Consider the following 17342-nt stretch of genomic DNA (forward strand, 5'->3'; position numbering starts at 1 on the left):
TGTGGGAGGGACAACCCACATCACGTATTAAAATTTACAGGTTAAGGTACTAGATGAACAAGGAAGAGGTAATACAAGTTATTACCTCTGTGGAAATGTAGAGTTTTCCCTCAAACTTTCCCTCATGTTTATCACAGGCATCTTGGGCAAAAAATGTACAAATCTTCAATCTTTGCCAAGTCTATCAGTGATAAGTATAAGACGAAATTCTACAGAAATTGGCACAAATCCAAGAAGGACTTTACTAAGTATTACATTAAATGCCAGGATAAGGATGGGAACTCAAGATACATTTATTATGTTCCACCTGTGTTCCAGGAACTGAAGATGTAGAGACCAAAAAACCCTTAAAAACACAGTACCTGCCCTCAAGGAACAGCTTGGGCTGCTTGACACAGACCTCAGTAGTATGAAGAAATGCTGTCATAGTATCCAGGTTATTATTTATATTCATATGCTCTGTTCCCCAAGGCAGAAGAAATCTCATTTTATGGAGATCTGGTTGAACTGCTATATCATGGCTAAGAGTAAGACTAGGCCCATGAGAAATTAAGAACCACAAGTACTAGTGTCCACTGTGTATAGAAAGGGCAAAATAACTAATATCACTGGTGTGACAAAGGTCACCAGTCCAATGGCATACAAAAAGCTGAAAAAAATCACTGAGGCCAGCATGTGGTAGCCTGTCTTGGCACTTAGCATCTTTCATATCACCCTGAGGCTGGTCAGAAAGGCTATCAAAACAAAACAGAGGATAGATCTACAAGACTGGATAAGAATACAAAAAAAAGAGAATGATAAAACTGCTAAATACCATTATGTCTGACAAAAGCATTAACCTCTGGGAGCTTTTAATTCATTTTGGTAAAGTGACCAATGATTTTTTTGGTTTATTTTTCTTTCTTTTTTTTTGGAAGGGCAATTGGGGTTAAGTGACTTGCCCAAGGTCACACTGCTAGTGTTGTGTTAAGGGTCTGAGGCCACATTTGAACTCAGGTCCCTCCTGACTCCAGGGCCGGGGCTCTATTCACTGTGCCCCTGAGCCACCCCTGATTTCTATCATGCTCATAAATGCACTGTCAGGAGCAAGAAGCTACTTCTCATTCCTCAAAAGCTCCTTCTGATACAAATAGAACATCTGGCTTTGAATTTAATGCTACCTCCAAATTTAGCAATGATTACTTCTAAATCCTGGAAGAGAAGAAAGTATTCATGGGACCACTCAAGCAAGACCATGTTACTAAGAAGAAACTGTTTAATACACATGCAAAAGCCAATTAGAAGCAGACAGATTCTCCAAATTTATTTTTAAAAAACTAAGCATACTAATTTTAAAAGCTTGTTTACCTAGTTTCTCTGTTAACATAAAGTATACCTGTACAAGGGATGGAAACTGAAGTATCAAAAAAAATTCAGGGACAACAGCAAGAAATGACAATTATTAATATGGGAAGCTAAAACAACAATACAGAAACCAAAAGTCATTTAACAAAGAACAAACTATCCTATGGATCTGCCAATAGTCCCTGAATAAAGCAATGTATTTATAGCATAGTAAAATAGTTGATATTCTAGTGCATTTGCAAACAGCAGACACTAAAATAAATACTTGATGATGAGTTAACATTCATAACTGTGACCTACACAGTCATTAAGAATAGGCTAAATTATATTCAGTATTCTCATTTTACGTTAAAAGCAGTATGGCATAATAGGAAGTTAGGAAGACCTAGGTTAAAATCTAAGCTTTGATACTTACTAGCTGTGTGACATTGAGCAAATCATTTCATCCTTCTGTTTCCTAGGCAATTCATTGGCATTTAACTACAAAGTCCTAGATGGGTTTTAATCTGGAATGGAGGAAAGGAATTCCCTATACTAACAGATCTTTTGAGTATTTACAAAATACTGATATTTCAGGTACATCATATATTTTAGTAATATTTCCATTTAAAGCTGTTAAAAAATTTTTTTAAAATTGAGATGCTTGATTAAGTGCAAGTTTTAAGTATAATGAAAATTCAAGCAACCACAATACTTCTCTCCCCAACAATACGGATGAATGATTTCTCTATTTACTCAGACTCAATTAATTACAGTATCATTTCAATATCATAAAATGTATTTTTTAACAATTATTTTCACCTACTGACACAAAATCAGGATCATGGAAACATGGGATTTTAGAGGTGAAATAGACCTAAATCAATCTACTACTCCAAACTTATCCAATGCAGAAATTCTTGACAAATGGTCATCCAGCCTATACTTAAATATTTGTGCAAATGGGAAGCTCCCTACCTCTTTACAAGGTATCCTCTTCAACTGCTAAGCCTAAATGGTAGGAATCACAGAATCTGAGTTGGAAAGGATCTCAGCAGTCATCTACCTATAACTGAATAACAATCACCTGAGGAAGTAGTACAGTGGAGAGAGCACTAGCTCAGATGAACAAGGTCCAAATTCTGTCTCACTTGCTACTAGTGTGACTTTAGATAAGTCACTTAACTTCTCTGGGTTATAATTTTTTCATCTATACAACAAGGGCTATGCTAGATGGCCTCTAAAGTCCCTTCTAGTTCTAAATCTAAATGCTATGACACATGTGAGAGAGTACTTTCTATCTTTTTATTAAAGAGCTCAATTGTTAACAGGAGAATCATTAACTTCCAAGCAGCCACCCCACTTTTGGATCTAAATTTTAGGAAAATTGTCCTTACATCAAACCTAAATCTGTCTCTCTTCTCTAATCTCTCTGGCAGCCCTTCAGATACCAGAGGATGGCTAATCATCCTTCTACCATGCCACCTTCCCTCCCGGCAAGTATTCTATTCTTCAACCTAAATAGCTCCAATTCTTCAACTGTTCCTTATACAGTATGATTTCAAGACCCTTCACCATCCCATTTACCCTACGCTGAATACTTTCAGTTTACCACTATCTGACCTAAAATGTGGTTCCCAGAACTTTTAAGCACAATACTTAATGCTGTCTTACAAGAGAAGAATGCAATAGTACTCACAACACCCTTGTCCTGGACACAATACCTCTCTTAACACTGCCTAACATTAGTTTTTGTTTTGTTTTGTCTTTCAGCTGTCATAACATACTGTTCACTTTTAATGAGCTAGTGGTCCATTAAAACCTGCAGATCTTTTTCAAATGAATTACCATCTTGATATGCCTTATACTTGTGAAATTAGTCAAATATAGGGCTTTGGACTTATTCCTATTAAATTCCATCCTACTAGATTTGGCCAAATGTTCTAGCCTGTCAGAATCTTTTTAGATCTTGATTCTGATTCATACTGAAATCTGCCTACCCCACTGATCCTAGTCCCAGCCTTTGAAACAAACAAAACTCTTTTACATGATAGTCCTTTAAATATTTAAGAGAGCTATCAGATATCCCTTTTACCTTTATGTAGCTGATTTTTTAATTTGCTTTTTGACTATGATCTTTTAAAAGATGTCATATCAGCTCTGAAAGCTAGAGTTATTTGAGGCTTTTTCAGGAGGGGGCATCTTTTTAAAGGGGGACCCACTACTGTAAAAAGTACCAGAAAGCAGAACAAGGTACTGAGTGTTCAGCTGTTAAGAAGCTTTATAATGCAAGTTTCTGCCTCATCAATACAAAAGCTTAAAAAGAAATAAACTGGATTCAGTCTTGGACTCTTTATAGTTCATCTGAGTAAAATGAAATACTTCATAGTCAGAAGCCTTGCTTTAAGAAAGACTCAAAAGAATTACGTATTCCCCACTTAGCATGGTTTCTTGAACATAGTAGGTACTTAATGTCTGTTGACAGTTAATAAGCTAACCCAAGTATTTATAGTATCCTAGCTTCTTTGAAGTATGTCAATGAAGTATAAAGATCCAAAGAATGAAGATGTCTTTAAAAGCAAAACAAAATAGGACATCTACATTTCAAATTTAAATGCCCATGTAATCACTAAAAAAAAAATCATGTCTACTGGATAAACATATCCAGTAAAATGCAGGCACATTTTATATCACTTTTAGTTCACAGATTCCTTACTATGTGACTATTATCCTCTCCCTTTCTCCACCCCCACAATAATAAAAGAAAAAATATGCTTTACTTCATCATAAGCTGCTCAGATTTGCTTTCTCTAAAATTTTAGAAAGGTTTTAGGTAATGGGAAACATTGTAATAACTCATTTCTTCAGAAGAAATGGGAAAAATATAATTATGACAAACACATGAAAGCATTACACTCACAGTGACCAATGACTAACAAAGTTGTAAGGATGGGTAGACTTTTAAAATGCTATTTGGTACTTTGATAGCTATTCACTGACTATACCATATACTATTTTCACTGTACCACACAAATGGAAAATTTTAAATTGTATATTTTTTAAACATTAGAAGAAATCACCAGTTCTCTAAAAATATTTACATTTCATAAATGTTACAAAGTAAAAAGAAATAAAGCCTTATGCTCTCAAAAATCTCCTTTGCTTAAAAATTGATAATGATAGAATATAAGCACATGTGCTTAAACATGCATTTCTTTCAATAAGTTGCATTCCCTTGTATATACTTACATCTTAGAATAACTTCTACAACTCTCCTTTAAAGAAGCAAAATTCTGTGTTTTACTGCATAACATAGTCACTATTTTTTTAATAATTAGTACAGATTCTTGCTATTCTTTTATACCTGGTTTTACTTTTTTTGCCTGAAGCAAAATGAAACATTATAAATAAAATGGGGTAGACTTTTAAGCACAAATCATTCCTAAGGAACTACTTTTTCTTCAACCCTGTATAGAGACACATCAAAAATGGTGCTTAAAACAGTTGTTAGGGAGTGCGATGATTACAAACTTGTTAACCAGGAGGCGTTTCTCCTAGACAGCTTGTTCACTTAGTAGATGCTGCTATAGAGTTAAGAAAACTCTTTACAAGTTTTTTTTCAAAAATCCTAAATATTAAAAGGCTCAGAGTGTTAATAATTTATTGTTTATTAACTATGAAAACATGCATAGAAAAACACATAGTAGCCTAGTAAGAACTTAAAATGGGGACAAGACATTAGAAAAATAAAATTAAGAAGGAAGGTTACAAAACCTAAAGTTCAACAACTTCTAGTTATGTTAGGGGTAGGGATGGAGGGGAGGAATGCTTTGTCAAACTAGTGGAGAAACGATGTCTATATCAATTAGTAATAATAGCACTAGCATTTATATAGCACACACTATGTGCCAGGCACTGTGCTAAGAGCTTCACAAATATTTCGTTTGGTCTTCAAAATAACCCTAGTAAGTAGCTGCTACCGTGTTTCCCTGATAATAAGACACTGTCTTATTATTTTTTTGGAAAGAAAAACACCATAGGGCTCATTTTCAGGGGAGGGCTTATGTTGTCCTGCCTCAGCTCTCCTCCGCGACACTGCTCTCAATGGCGCCAGCAAGCAAATCACTGGGAAAGAACAGGATGATGCACTCAGGATAGGTCTTATTATCGGGGAAACACGGTATACATTATCCCCAATTTTCAGATGAGGAAATTGAGGCAAAAAGAGGTTAAGTGAATTACCCGGGGTCACACAAGGTAACTGTACAAGGCCACGTTTGAACTCAGACCTTCCTGAATATAGGCTCAGTACTCTATCCACTGTTATACTTAATGTTCATTGAATCAAGTCCCCACCCAATCCCTCTATACGAAGATAACAAAATAATATTCAAAACTCTTGGGCAGAAACAAAAATATCAGAACTTGAAATCATATGAAAAAATTTGTTATCGAGGACAAAGGAGCACATTTGTCTCATTTAAATAATTCTTTAACTCTATAGCTACAAATTTCATTTATACTCGACTTAGAACTTAACCCCATGGAAAGATAGTTTGAGACATTTTACAACACACCATGGCTTTTTAAAAATGAAAAAAAAAAGTTGGTGGTTGTTTTTACTTCAAAATTGTGTGTGTGTGTGTGTGTGTCTTAGAATTCATGGCACCTCATGGGTTAACATCACACATAATCACCTTACAAATTCTTAATTAAGTAACAACATATCAGAAAGAGATGATAAAAATGTCTTAATATAATCCACTTATTAATTGAAAGTTAAAGGTAAGGTCTTAAAAATTACATCTTTCAAATCTTCCTAAACAGCAGATGCCAAGAGTTTAGCATATTTACTGCTATGAGAGAATCAATGAATCATTTCCAAGTTAAAAGTTATGACAATAAAATTCACACATTCATTTAATAATAACTGAACACTAAATAAACAACAACAAAAACTAGAAACACTGAATGCTTCTGAGAAAAAAAAGAAATTATTGAAACCCAATGTAAAATGTACACTGCCCAAAATTTTTCAAAAAAGAAAGTTGAAAGCTACATACCTGGAGTAAGGATGAATGTTCTCTGTCGTGTAAGTGTTGATGATTAGAAACTGACAAATGCCATGAGTGAATTTGACTTTGAGAATGAGTTCGAGCCACATCTGGAGGTTGTGTTAAAAGCTGTGGGGTGAGTTGTTGATCAAGGTCATGTTCTAAAACATGACTTGAACTATCTTGCCCAAATGCTGAGTCATCAAACTGGGGAAGGAGACCCTCCTGAAGAAGATCTTCTGGATCAAGTCCTGTGAATGTCTCAGTTTGAGACCCCACTTGATGAAGTAAATTATCTTCTAGAGATGAAAAACCATTTGTTTCTACATGATCATTGAAATGTCCCATGTGAGAAGCAGAACCAACAGGATCTGGGAAACTCATGTGCACAGGAGATAATTTTGAGCTGCTGAAGTTACCCTGAGGATGTGCTGAATGCAACATTTCAAAATTATTTGAATTCAAAGATGAATTTGAGTTTAGGATATGCGGGGTGGATTCCTGCTTGGTCCCCGTCTGAGCTATAAAGGCATTGCTTCCAGTAAAATCAGATAAAGTATGAGTTGAATGACTAGATGCAAGAGCTGTAGAGGACTGAAGAAGACTGCTTGGAGATATGTGATTACTGGAGAAGGAATAATGCGAAGAAAACTGTTGTGAATTATTGACAGAGCAAGGAGTCATATTTGGAGACTGGCCATTGAAATTCCCATCTTGGTGATTGCCACAGAAGTGCATCGAGGCATTTGATGTTGGAGAAAACTGCTGCATGGAGAGAGGTTGCTGTGAAGTTGATGCACTGGTAATTTGAGATGGGTGCGTAACATGGACTCTATGTGGACCAGAAATATTAACCTCCATAAAGTTTTTAGATTGGCTTAAAGTTTCTTGCCCTGGGTTATTACTGTTTCTGTTTTGTTGTGACTGCAGTGATGTGCACTGTTGCTGTTGTTCATTGACCTGAAATAAGGCAAAGTCAGGGTGTGCTACAAAATTTTTATTTTGCTGCATAGAATGTGAATGTCCTTGTTGGTGAAAAGGAGACCCATTTTGATTTGAAACACTAGTCTGATGGCCCCACATTGGACTACCATCAGCTACATCTGGAAACAAACCATTAGACTGATTTGGAGGGTGAACTGGGGAACAACTAAATTGAGAATGTGGTGATAACACATTTTCAACTGGACTATTGAATGACTGATTAATTTGGTGAAGTTTCAGTGACTCAAACTGATTTAACTGCTCAAAATCAGTCATCTTCTGTGATGTCTGAGGATCCTGGACATGGTTCAATGAATCTATGTGCAAAGGTTCAAATTCTACACCCAAGTTCAATTCATCAACAAGTGAAACTGGTCCTGGTTGTACAAAGGCATCATCTGACAAATCCTCTAAGGTCTCACCAAAAAGATTGGCATCGTCAAAAAAGTCCATCATTGGATCAGTCATCTTGAAAATTCGAGGCCACTTGAATGGTTCACTTCAAATGTAATAAACTTATCTTCTTTGTATTGAGTAGGAACAGAGGTCATCAACTAACTAATCCAAGGCATGTCAATGTTTATTATTGCTCTGGAGAACTGGGCATCACGGCATGTCATAATTCTAATAGAAAAAAAGCAAAAATTTCAAATTTAATACTAGCTTTTTGACAGTTATGTATATATATAGATATATGTAAGTTATAGCTAGAAGATTGTGAAACTTGAATGTTTTAAATTTAAATCTCAAAATACAGTGCTTTATGTTATAGAATAATTCACTATAAGTGGTTCAGTATTCTCAATACGAAGTAATTTGAGAGAGATGAAATGATGATATGCCCTTAAAAATATCAAAATACATTTACATGTCATCACTCTGTACTTCATGGCTTTGGAGTAAGATTAAGTGAGAATTCAAGTTTAGAATATAAAATCATCTTAATCAAACCACCAGCAGAAGAGGTGAAACTTGCCTATAAATGAAAGACTAAAATTCTCTTTGCTGTTTTCTTAACCATAAAAATTAAAATGTGTAGTATAATGGTATGGTAGAAATCCTAACTTCATTGATAAGCATTCAATAACAATAATTTCCATTGTCCAGTACTAATAACATTAATTTGAATTTCACTGTAGAAACACAAAAAAAATCCCAAGGTTAACTATGGAAACAAACTCATTAGAAATGGTGCTGTACACAGCAATCAAGTTTTCCAGCAAAGGAAGAGAAAATCAAGGTAATGTTGTCATGTTATTTAATGCAGAAATTCACAAGTCACACTTAAATTTGTTATAGTTATTCCTTGTTTTCTAAACCTCTTCCCTCCCAGCCAAGCAGATACTTTATAAAATCAACTAGAGCTTAAAACAGAACTATATCAGTTTCGTGACTCAAAACGACGCAAGGAAACTAGCATAATTTAATCTTTCAAGGGAAAGGTAGGAATAATGTAGAAATGGTGAGGCATATGTATGTAGGGGGTCATTTTCTAATACTGTCAATCTAAATTTTTATCTGGTTACCACTGTTCCCAAATTCTATGAATTTCTTTTCTTTTCTTTTTTTCCTTTCCTTTTTTTTAACCAGAGTTGAATTTTAGTTTATAGTCCTTCCCCCATTCACCTATACTGCAAGGAGAATTATGACAGGAAGAAGCTTCTGTTCTCTAAAGAGCTATTTACTTTACAATTAACCTTAGTAGAGGGCCCTTTCTGAAATGTTGGCTTTAAGGTTTATAATTTAAACTGGATACAATACATAAAATACATGCAACTTCCCTAAAAAAAATTATGTTTGACCAAGTACAGATCCACATTGACAATTTCAGAAGAAATAGGAACCAACATCAACTTAACGAAATTTGCCTAGGATTATTTTCTATGAATTTATACACCAACTATTACAATAAAAATAAGTACATTAATTAATCATGTTATAAAATGAGTAAATATAAAATTACAAAATTTAATTTCTAGATACATAATGTTGTTCTGAGCCTCCTCACTGTCACCAAAACACATACACACACATACACAAAGTATATGTATATGTGCTTTATGTGTGTGTTTGTGTGTGCTATATATGTTGCCTTGTTATATTACCTTTAGCTTATTGACCCTAACTCAGTATTCACTTTCACCAATGATTTGTTTGGTCCTCACTAATTTGCACTTGTTGATATCACAATGTTACTCAGCAGAAATGTTCTTCAGCATTTACAGAGGTGTCTTAAACTTCACAACTAGAAGCTAAGATTGTCTTTATTTTTAATCTTTTTGTTATTCCCACAGAAATGAAGAGTAAACACATATGTTATGCTGAGTATATTCATTAAATAATACTCAAAATAAAGTCTTTCTGTCATGGGGTGAATGTTTAATTTTCAAACAAAGATTGTCCTAATATAAATATTAAAAAAAAATCACTTCATTACTTTTAAGTTCTCTCAATAACCTAATGGTTTCTATTATTTCAAACTATAGACAAATTACCTTCACCAGCGCCTATTATCACATCTTATATCATTTTTAGATTAGAGGATCATAGATTTAGAGTAATAAATTTAAATGTCATTTAAAAAGTAACTGTTTATATCACCAAATAATTGCATAAAAAAACAGACTGAGTATTGCTAAGAAGGGATACTATCAAGAACTTTAGCAGAGACCCCCTTGCCCATATATATAAAACACAACTGCATTTGTAAAGTTATAATATGTACTTGTCAGGGGACAAAAATTACACTAAATGGAACCACAAGTTAAAAACAGGCAGAAGAATTAAAAAGCAAAGAAGACTTTTTAAAAGTTCCAGAAACAGAAAAATTCTAGCAAAAGGAAAACTTTAATTCAGCTGTTTTATGCTATTTTAGGGAGCAACAAAAATGGCTTTCATATTCAGTTAATAAACATTTATTGAGTATCTACTATGTTGTTAGATATTATGCTAAGCACTGGGGACACAAAGAAAATGAAACCATCTCTGGTCTAAAGAAGCTTATATTTTAAGAGGGGAAATATGTAATATATGTACGTATACAAAAATATATACAGAATAAATGCAAAAAAATTAAATAAAATGTAGTTTGGGAAGGACACTAGCAAATTGGAGGAACAGGAAAGAATTCATGTAGTAGGTGGTACCTGCACTGCATCTTGCAGAAAGTAAGTGACTCTAAGAGGCAGAGATGAGAAGGAAATATATTCTGGTCTTGGAGTACAGCCAGTGCACGGAAGACAAGAGAGGAAGACAATAGAGATAAGGCTAGTTGGGCTGGATTGTAAAGTGTAAAAAGGGTAATAATGTATATTAAATATGGAAAGACAGATTAGGGCCAGGACATGGAGGGCTTTAAAAATCAAACACAGTAGTTCATATTTTATTCTACTGGAGTTTGGTGAGCAGGGGATATGGGGAGGGGGAAGAGCTGACAGGGTCAGATCTCCATTTAAGAAAAAACACTTTTGCAACTTCGTGGAGTGAGGAACAGACTGAAGTGGGGAGCTGTTTGTCCTTCGTTCTCAAAGAGAACCTGGAGGAGAAAGCGAGACTGGTGACTTTGTACGTCCCTCCCTCACTTAAATCCAATTCATTTGCACGTCACGGTATCACCTCCCTGATGTCATGGTCCTCTTCGAGAATGAAGGACAAACAACAAAATCTGTGAACAGAAAAGCAGCTACCCACTGGGGACCAAACTGGAACTGGCCAGTCAGGCAACAAGGCTGGCTTGCCTCTTGCCTCTTTCCACTCTCTTTTTCCCTTCCCTTTTATCTGCAGGTGGCTTTGTCCAAAGGGAATATACATTTTAATCTCTGAAACCTTTTTTTTGTTGCTGTTCTGGTTCTTGGTTTTTTTTTTCCTTTCTTTAAAACCAGCCTTAACCCCAAGCCACTCAGGCTCTCATTGATTGGCCAACAATAGGTCCCAGGCCAAGCCCTACTTGGCCACTGTTTGGGCCCTGACTGGCTCAGAATAAATGTAAATAGCATTTTTTTCCGTTTGTGCCAGAAATCCTGAGGGTTTTCCCCTCTCAGAAAATTTTTTTAACTAGGCAAAGAGACCATTCTCTGGCTCGTTTCTTATTAAAGCCTTAATCACTGAATGGGCATTGCCTCAATTAACCTGAACTTTGTTAAAGACCTTGGTTAGAAAAAACCCATTGCATCCAGGACCATCTCCAAGTTGTCCTGATCTGTATCTGGCCACTGGACCCATATGGCTCTGGAGAAGAAAGTCAGGCTGGTGTCTCTGCACAGCCCTCCCTCATTTAAATCCTTGCATGTCATGGCATCACCTCTCTGATGTCATGGTCCTCTTCAAGAATGAAGAACAAACAACAACAACAACAACAACAAGGGAATCAATAACATCACAAAGGAAGTCTTGATTTTGAGTGAATTAGATTTGAGACAGAGTTACACAAAGTTGTCACCCTCACTCTCTCTTCCAAAGTCATCAGAGTAGAATGACAAGTCAAAAGTCAGGATGACCAGTGATGACTCAGGATGCAGTGGATGACCTTGGCCTCTTCAATGTCTGAATTCAACAGGAGTGGCGAAGAGCTCTGTAAAATCAGCAGCCTTGCTCTCTCCTCCAGAGTCACTGAAGAGTGAGGAAGAGATCTAAGGTAAGGGCCAATGCAATCAATCAACAGCACAAGTGAGTGGTGATGGTGACCTGAATTAAAATGGTAGCTTTCTGAGAAAAGAGGTCAGATGCAAGGGATGATGGAGAGGTAAAAACAACAAGATTTTGATAAATGGGGGCAGATAGATGGCACAGTGAATTGAGAACCGGCCCTGGAGTCAAGAGAACCTAAGTTCAAATTTGGCCTCAGACACTTAACACAAAAACTAGCTGTGTGACCTTGGGCAAGTCACTTAACCCCAACTGCCCTCCAAAAAAAGGCAAAAAAAAAGATTTTGATAACTGACAAGATATGTAGGATGCAAAAGGTCTAGGTTATAAATTGGTGAGACTAGAAGAGGGGTGGTACCCTCAAAAGAAACAAGGAAGAAGAATTGCAGAGGGAAGGGGAAAGGGTAATGATTTCTGTTCTAAACATGTTGAATTTTAGATATCTCTGGGAAATACAATTTATAATGTTCAATAGGTAGTTGGTAATATGACAAACTCAAGAGTGAGAGTGGGACTGTGGCTGGATATATAAGTCTGGCAGTCATCTGTATAGAAATGACAACTGAAGTTAAAGGAACTAAAAAGATCATGAAGAGAGAGTAGAGAAGAGGACCCAGGATAGAACATTAGGGTAAATTCACAATTGGGAGCATAAGATCAGTTATAAGCCAGCAAAGGACATCGAAAAGGATCAGTCAGAAAGTACTCAGTACTGAGCAATCGGCAGTACTGAGCAGTGTCATGACAACCAAGAAAACAAACGATGTCCAGAAAGGAGTATACAGGAAGATAGGATGGTTAACAGAGACAAAAAAAAAAAAAAAAAAAAAAAAAAAAAAAAAGGTGGACAAGAAGTGTAAGAACTGAGAAAAAAATTATCAGCTTTATTAATTGAAAGATTGTTGATAACTTTGGAAAGAGTTTTTTTCAGTTAGGTGATGAAACTGGAAGCCAAGCTGGAAAAGGCTTTAAATGAGTGAAAAGAACTAAAGTGAAAGCAGCTTTTCCTAGGAGTAGGAGAAAGAAAAGAGATACAGATACAGAAAGCTAGCTGGAGCAGATGGTAGGGTCTAGTGAAGGTTTTTTAAGGATGGGGAGACAAACATTAAAGGCAGTAGGGAAGGAACCAGCAAGAAGGGGAAAGGTAGAAGATTAGGGAGGGAAAACAACTAAGGCACTATTAGAATAATATTTCATGCCAAGCCAATTTAATTTCTCTCTATAAAAAGTCATATTAAGAAGAGAAAGAAAAACCCCCTAACTGTGGGTATCCCCCAAAGCTCTTCCCTGGGCCCCTTTTCTCTCTATACTATGACATTTGGTTTCAATTATTATCCTGATGCAGATGATTCTTACATCTACATAATCAGCTCTAGTCTCCTGGCCTATAGTAAAGCATCACTAAATGGTTTTTGGACACCCTTGAATTGAACGCTACAGACATACCAAACTCAACACATACAAAACTGGTCATCTTTTTTTTTCCTTTTTTATATTTTATTTTTCAACTAACAATCATTTAGTTTCTCTCCCTTCTACCACTCTTCAATTGGAAAAACAAAACAAAACACACCCTATAATAAACACAGTTAAGAAAAGCAAATTCTAGCATTGGTCATGTACAAAAATATATCTCATTTTGTATCTTGAGTTCATCATCTCTTAGGAAGCAACTACCCTGATTCACCACTGGTCCTCTGGAATTATGGTTGGTCACCATACTGATCACAACACCTTAATCATTTTTCTCTTCAAATTCTCTCCTCTCCTAAACTTCCATATTACTGTCAATGGCATTACTATCCTTCCAGTACCCCAGATCCACTGTCTAAAGGTCATCCTTGACTTCACCACATATATTCATTCAATTGATTACCAAATCCTATTATTTCTACCTACAAAACATCTTTCACAGATGTACTATTCTCTCCACTTACTATGCTACCACCCTAGTTCAGACCCTTATCAACTTCCTTCTGGGATATTACAATATGCTTTTGATTGATCTCACTCTCTCAAGCCTCTTCCCATTCCATTCCATCTTCCACATAGCAGCCAATGTGATTTTTCTGAAATCAAATTTGACCATGTCACAGCTACTCAAACTCCAATGGTTCCCTATCACTTCTAGCATCGAATGTAAAGTTCTTTGGCATTTAAAGCTCTTCACAATCTGGCTTCTTCCTACTTTTCTAATCTTCTCAAACCTATCTCCTCTCCAAGCACCCTCTGTTTCAGCAATACTGGCCTACTTGCTATTCCCAGCACATGATACTCTAGCATCCATCTCTGTGCCTTTGCACTGGCTATCCCCATGCTTGAAATGTTCTCTCTCCTCACCTCTGCCTCTTCACATTCCTGGCTTCTTTCAAGACTCAGACTTTGAAATGCCACCTTCTATAGGAGTACTTCCTGACCCCCATCCCTAGCCATTGGAGCTTTCCTATTTAAAGCTACCTTCCTTTTACTCTGCATCTATCACCTATGTAATATGCTGTCTCCCCAGTCAGTATTTAAACACCTTGTTTTTATGTTTTATTTCTATTTCTGTACCCTTGTTATTATAGTTTATATTTATTTATATTTTATGCCCTTCTCTTAGATACTGCTGTTGAAGGTCATAAAATCTGTACAAAACCTGAGTTAACAAATGAAAAGACTTGACTGATACTGGAAGCATTGATTATGTTAGGTTGTAGACTTTATACAACTACTTAAATTCATTCATGAAACATTACTTTTCCTTCTCAACTAGCTTTATATTTTGTGTCTTTTTGCCTTTCCGTATCTCCTCAGTATTTAGAACAGTGCCTGGCATATAGTAAGCATTTAATAAATGCTTACTGATTGACTGAACATCTATAAGCTATAGTAAAACTTCATCAACATATAATTTAAATATGGTGATCTCACCAATTAAATTATATCCAAGAAAAAGAAAGTAAGAAAGAAAAGCCAAAATTAGTGTCACAAAATTTAACACACTAAAGTGCACTCTTGCACCAAGAGAGCTCGGGTATTCACTCTGTAGGAGGTCTTTCCTAATGACTCCTGAAATGAGTGCCTTCCCTCTAAAATTATCTTCTATCTACTTTGTTTTTATTGTGAAGACATATACTTATTTACATGCTGTCTCCCCCATTAGAATTCGAGTTCCTTGAGTTCAAGGACAATGTTTTTCTTGTGTGTTTAGCACATAGTAAATCCTAAAAGTGCTTGTTGACATACTTCATTTCAGGGCCTATTTATTTTATGAATACCTTTAATAAGCTTGCGTATTAAACAACTTCCCTGTGGTTGTATTTGTCAAGGAATCTTGAACGATCATAAGATATACAAACTCTTTGTTACAAGAGAACCTTTATAAAGTTGTGTTTTTGCTTTACTGAGCCAAATGCTCTTTTGTAATGAAACAACAAAGAGGATTTTGTATCCTCCACATTTTTAAATCAACCATATAATTTGTAAAGATGTGGTTTTCTGAAGGAAATACTTGTAAGTTTGTGTATTAACTTTTCATATTTTCATCAAGGATCTTCTCAATACATTTATAGATAATTTTCAAAGAGATGTAAAGGTTAGGCACATAGATGAGTAGTTAGTGATATCCTTGTTTGCCTTTTCTTGAGCAATAATTGACATTTACAAAGAGCCTTAAAGTTTGCAAAATATCTCATACACATTATTTCATTTGATCCTCACTCCATGTAAAAAAGGTACTATGGATATCATCATTATTTTATAAATGAAGAAGTACAGGCTCAAAGGTGTTAAGTGACTTGGTCACAGGAAATAAAATTTAGAGTTAATATAAACCCAGTCTTCCTTATACCAAGTCCCGTATCTGCCATTCTACCACATCTGTGATTTATCTCATTCTTTTGGTGTTTCTATCTGCCCAAAATAGTGTGCAAAATGATCTCTTAATGCTATCAAGATCGTATCATTTCCAGAGTGTAATTCCTCTGTGTGTACTTGATCTGATCCTGCTACTCTTCCCTACTTAATCTTAAATGTCTTATCTACTTCCTCATTAAAAAAAAAAGTTTATTCATTTCTACTTCTTGAAAAATTTTATTTTTTAGACTGTACTTTTTTCATGTTAGTATCAGTGGATGCAGTATGGTTATGAATCTTAGAATACTACAATCTCTCAAGAATCAGTTTCAAACTAATGCATTGTTGATGGAGTTGTAAATTGATCCAACCATTCTGGTGAGCAATTTGTAACTATGCCCAAAGGGCTATACCCTTTGATCCAGCAATATCACTACCAGGTCTGTATCCCAAAGAGATCATAAAAATGGGAAAAGGACCCACATGTATAAAAATATTTATAGTAGCTCCTTTTCTGGTGGCCAAAATTTGGAAATTGAGGGGATGGCCCATCAATTGGGGAATGGCTAAACAAGTTGTGGTACAAGAATGTAAAGGAATACTATTGTTCCATAAAAAATGATGAGCAAGATGCTCTCAGAAAACCCTGGAAAGACTTGCATGAACTGATGCTGAATGAAGTGAGCAGAAGCAGGAGAACATTGTACAGCAACGGCAACATTCTATGATGAACCATTCTAATAGACTTAGCTCTTAAGGATCTTACATTCTATATGAACAGAAACAACATATACACCAAAAAGCAAATTCAAAATATATACTGAGTAAATACAACATAAATTCTGGAGGGGGTAGGACACTAGTAAACTGTAGAGATAAGGATAAACCTACTGTAGGAAGTGATAACTGAGCTAAGCTTTGAAATAAGTTAAAGATTCTGAGGAGGCAGAGCCAAGATAACAGCATAGAAGCAGGAAAACTCCCTGTGCTGCCCCCATAAACACTTCAAATACCTATAAAAAATGAACTTTAGGGCTACAGAACACACAAACTGACAAAGAGAAAAAAAATCTCCCGCTGAAGACAGCCCAGCAGGCTTACAGGAAGGGTCCATCACACCCCACTGGGAGCAGAGCCCAGCCCCTAATGAGCCCGCAGTTTTAGCCTCAGGGCAGCCTGACCAGCCATGGCTAGAGGGACATCAGGAGAGCAGATCACCAGAAGCTGTGATGGTTTCCAGAATTATCAACCCATAAATGCCAAAGACAAAGTGAGAGGTCAGTGTAGACTTTGGGAACAGGGAGTCTGGGAATACAGTCCGGCCTCTGCCCCCGGAGGGAGAAGCGGTTGAGGCATGGCAGCCACAACCGCATGGCTGCTTCCGAGCTCCTGGTCTGCAGATTGTAGGGGGACCAAGCAACCATTCTGAGGGGTACTCGCTCTTGCTTTACCCTGCTTGGATCTAGATTGCTATCTAGGGTGGAGGTCCTGGGCCAGAGC

The 17342-nt window shown here is 36.1% G+C and overlaps 1 protein-coding gene across 13 annotated transcripts in view; it reads right to left on the reverse strand.

Annotated features, from left to right (window-relative positions):
- Positions 1-17342, reverse strand: part of CHD9 (chromodomain helicase DNA binding protein 9) — a 254078-nt gene that overhangs the window by 181466 nt on the left and 55270 nt on the right. For all 13 annotated transcript variants that reach the window (XM_069082490.1, XM_069082491.1, XM_069082494.1 and 10 more), the window contains one exon: positions 6387-7985. In XM_069082490.1, the coding sequence (XP_068938591.1) occupies positions 6387-7829 (1443 nt within the window). In that variant the 5' untranslated portion in view covers positions 7830-7985. The remainder of the gene's footprint in view (positions 1-6386; positions 7986-17342) is intronic.

The sequence above is a fragment of the Petaurus breviceps genome, unplaced genomic scaffold, assembly GCF_028583685.1.
Source record: "Petaurus breviceps papuanus isolate PSGF00001 unplaced genomic scaffold, PetGlider_PUasm1.0 171, whole genome shotgun sequence".
Classification (NCBI taxonomy): domain Eukaryota; kingdom Metazoa; phylum Chordata; class Mammalia; order Diprotodontia; family Petauridae; genus Petaurus; species Petaurus breviceps.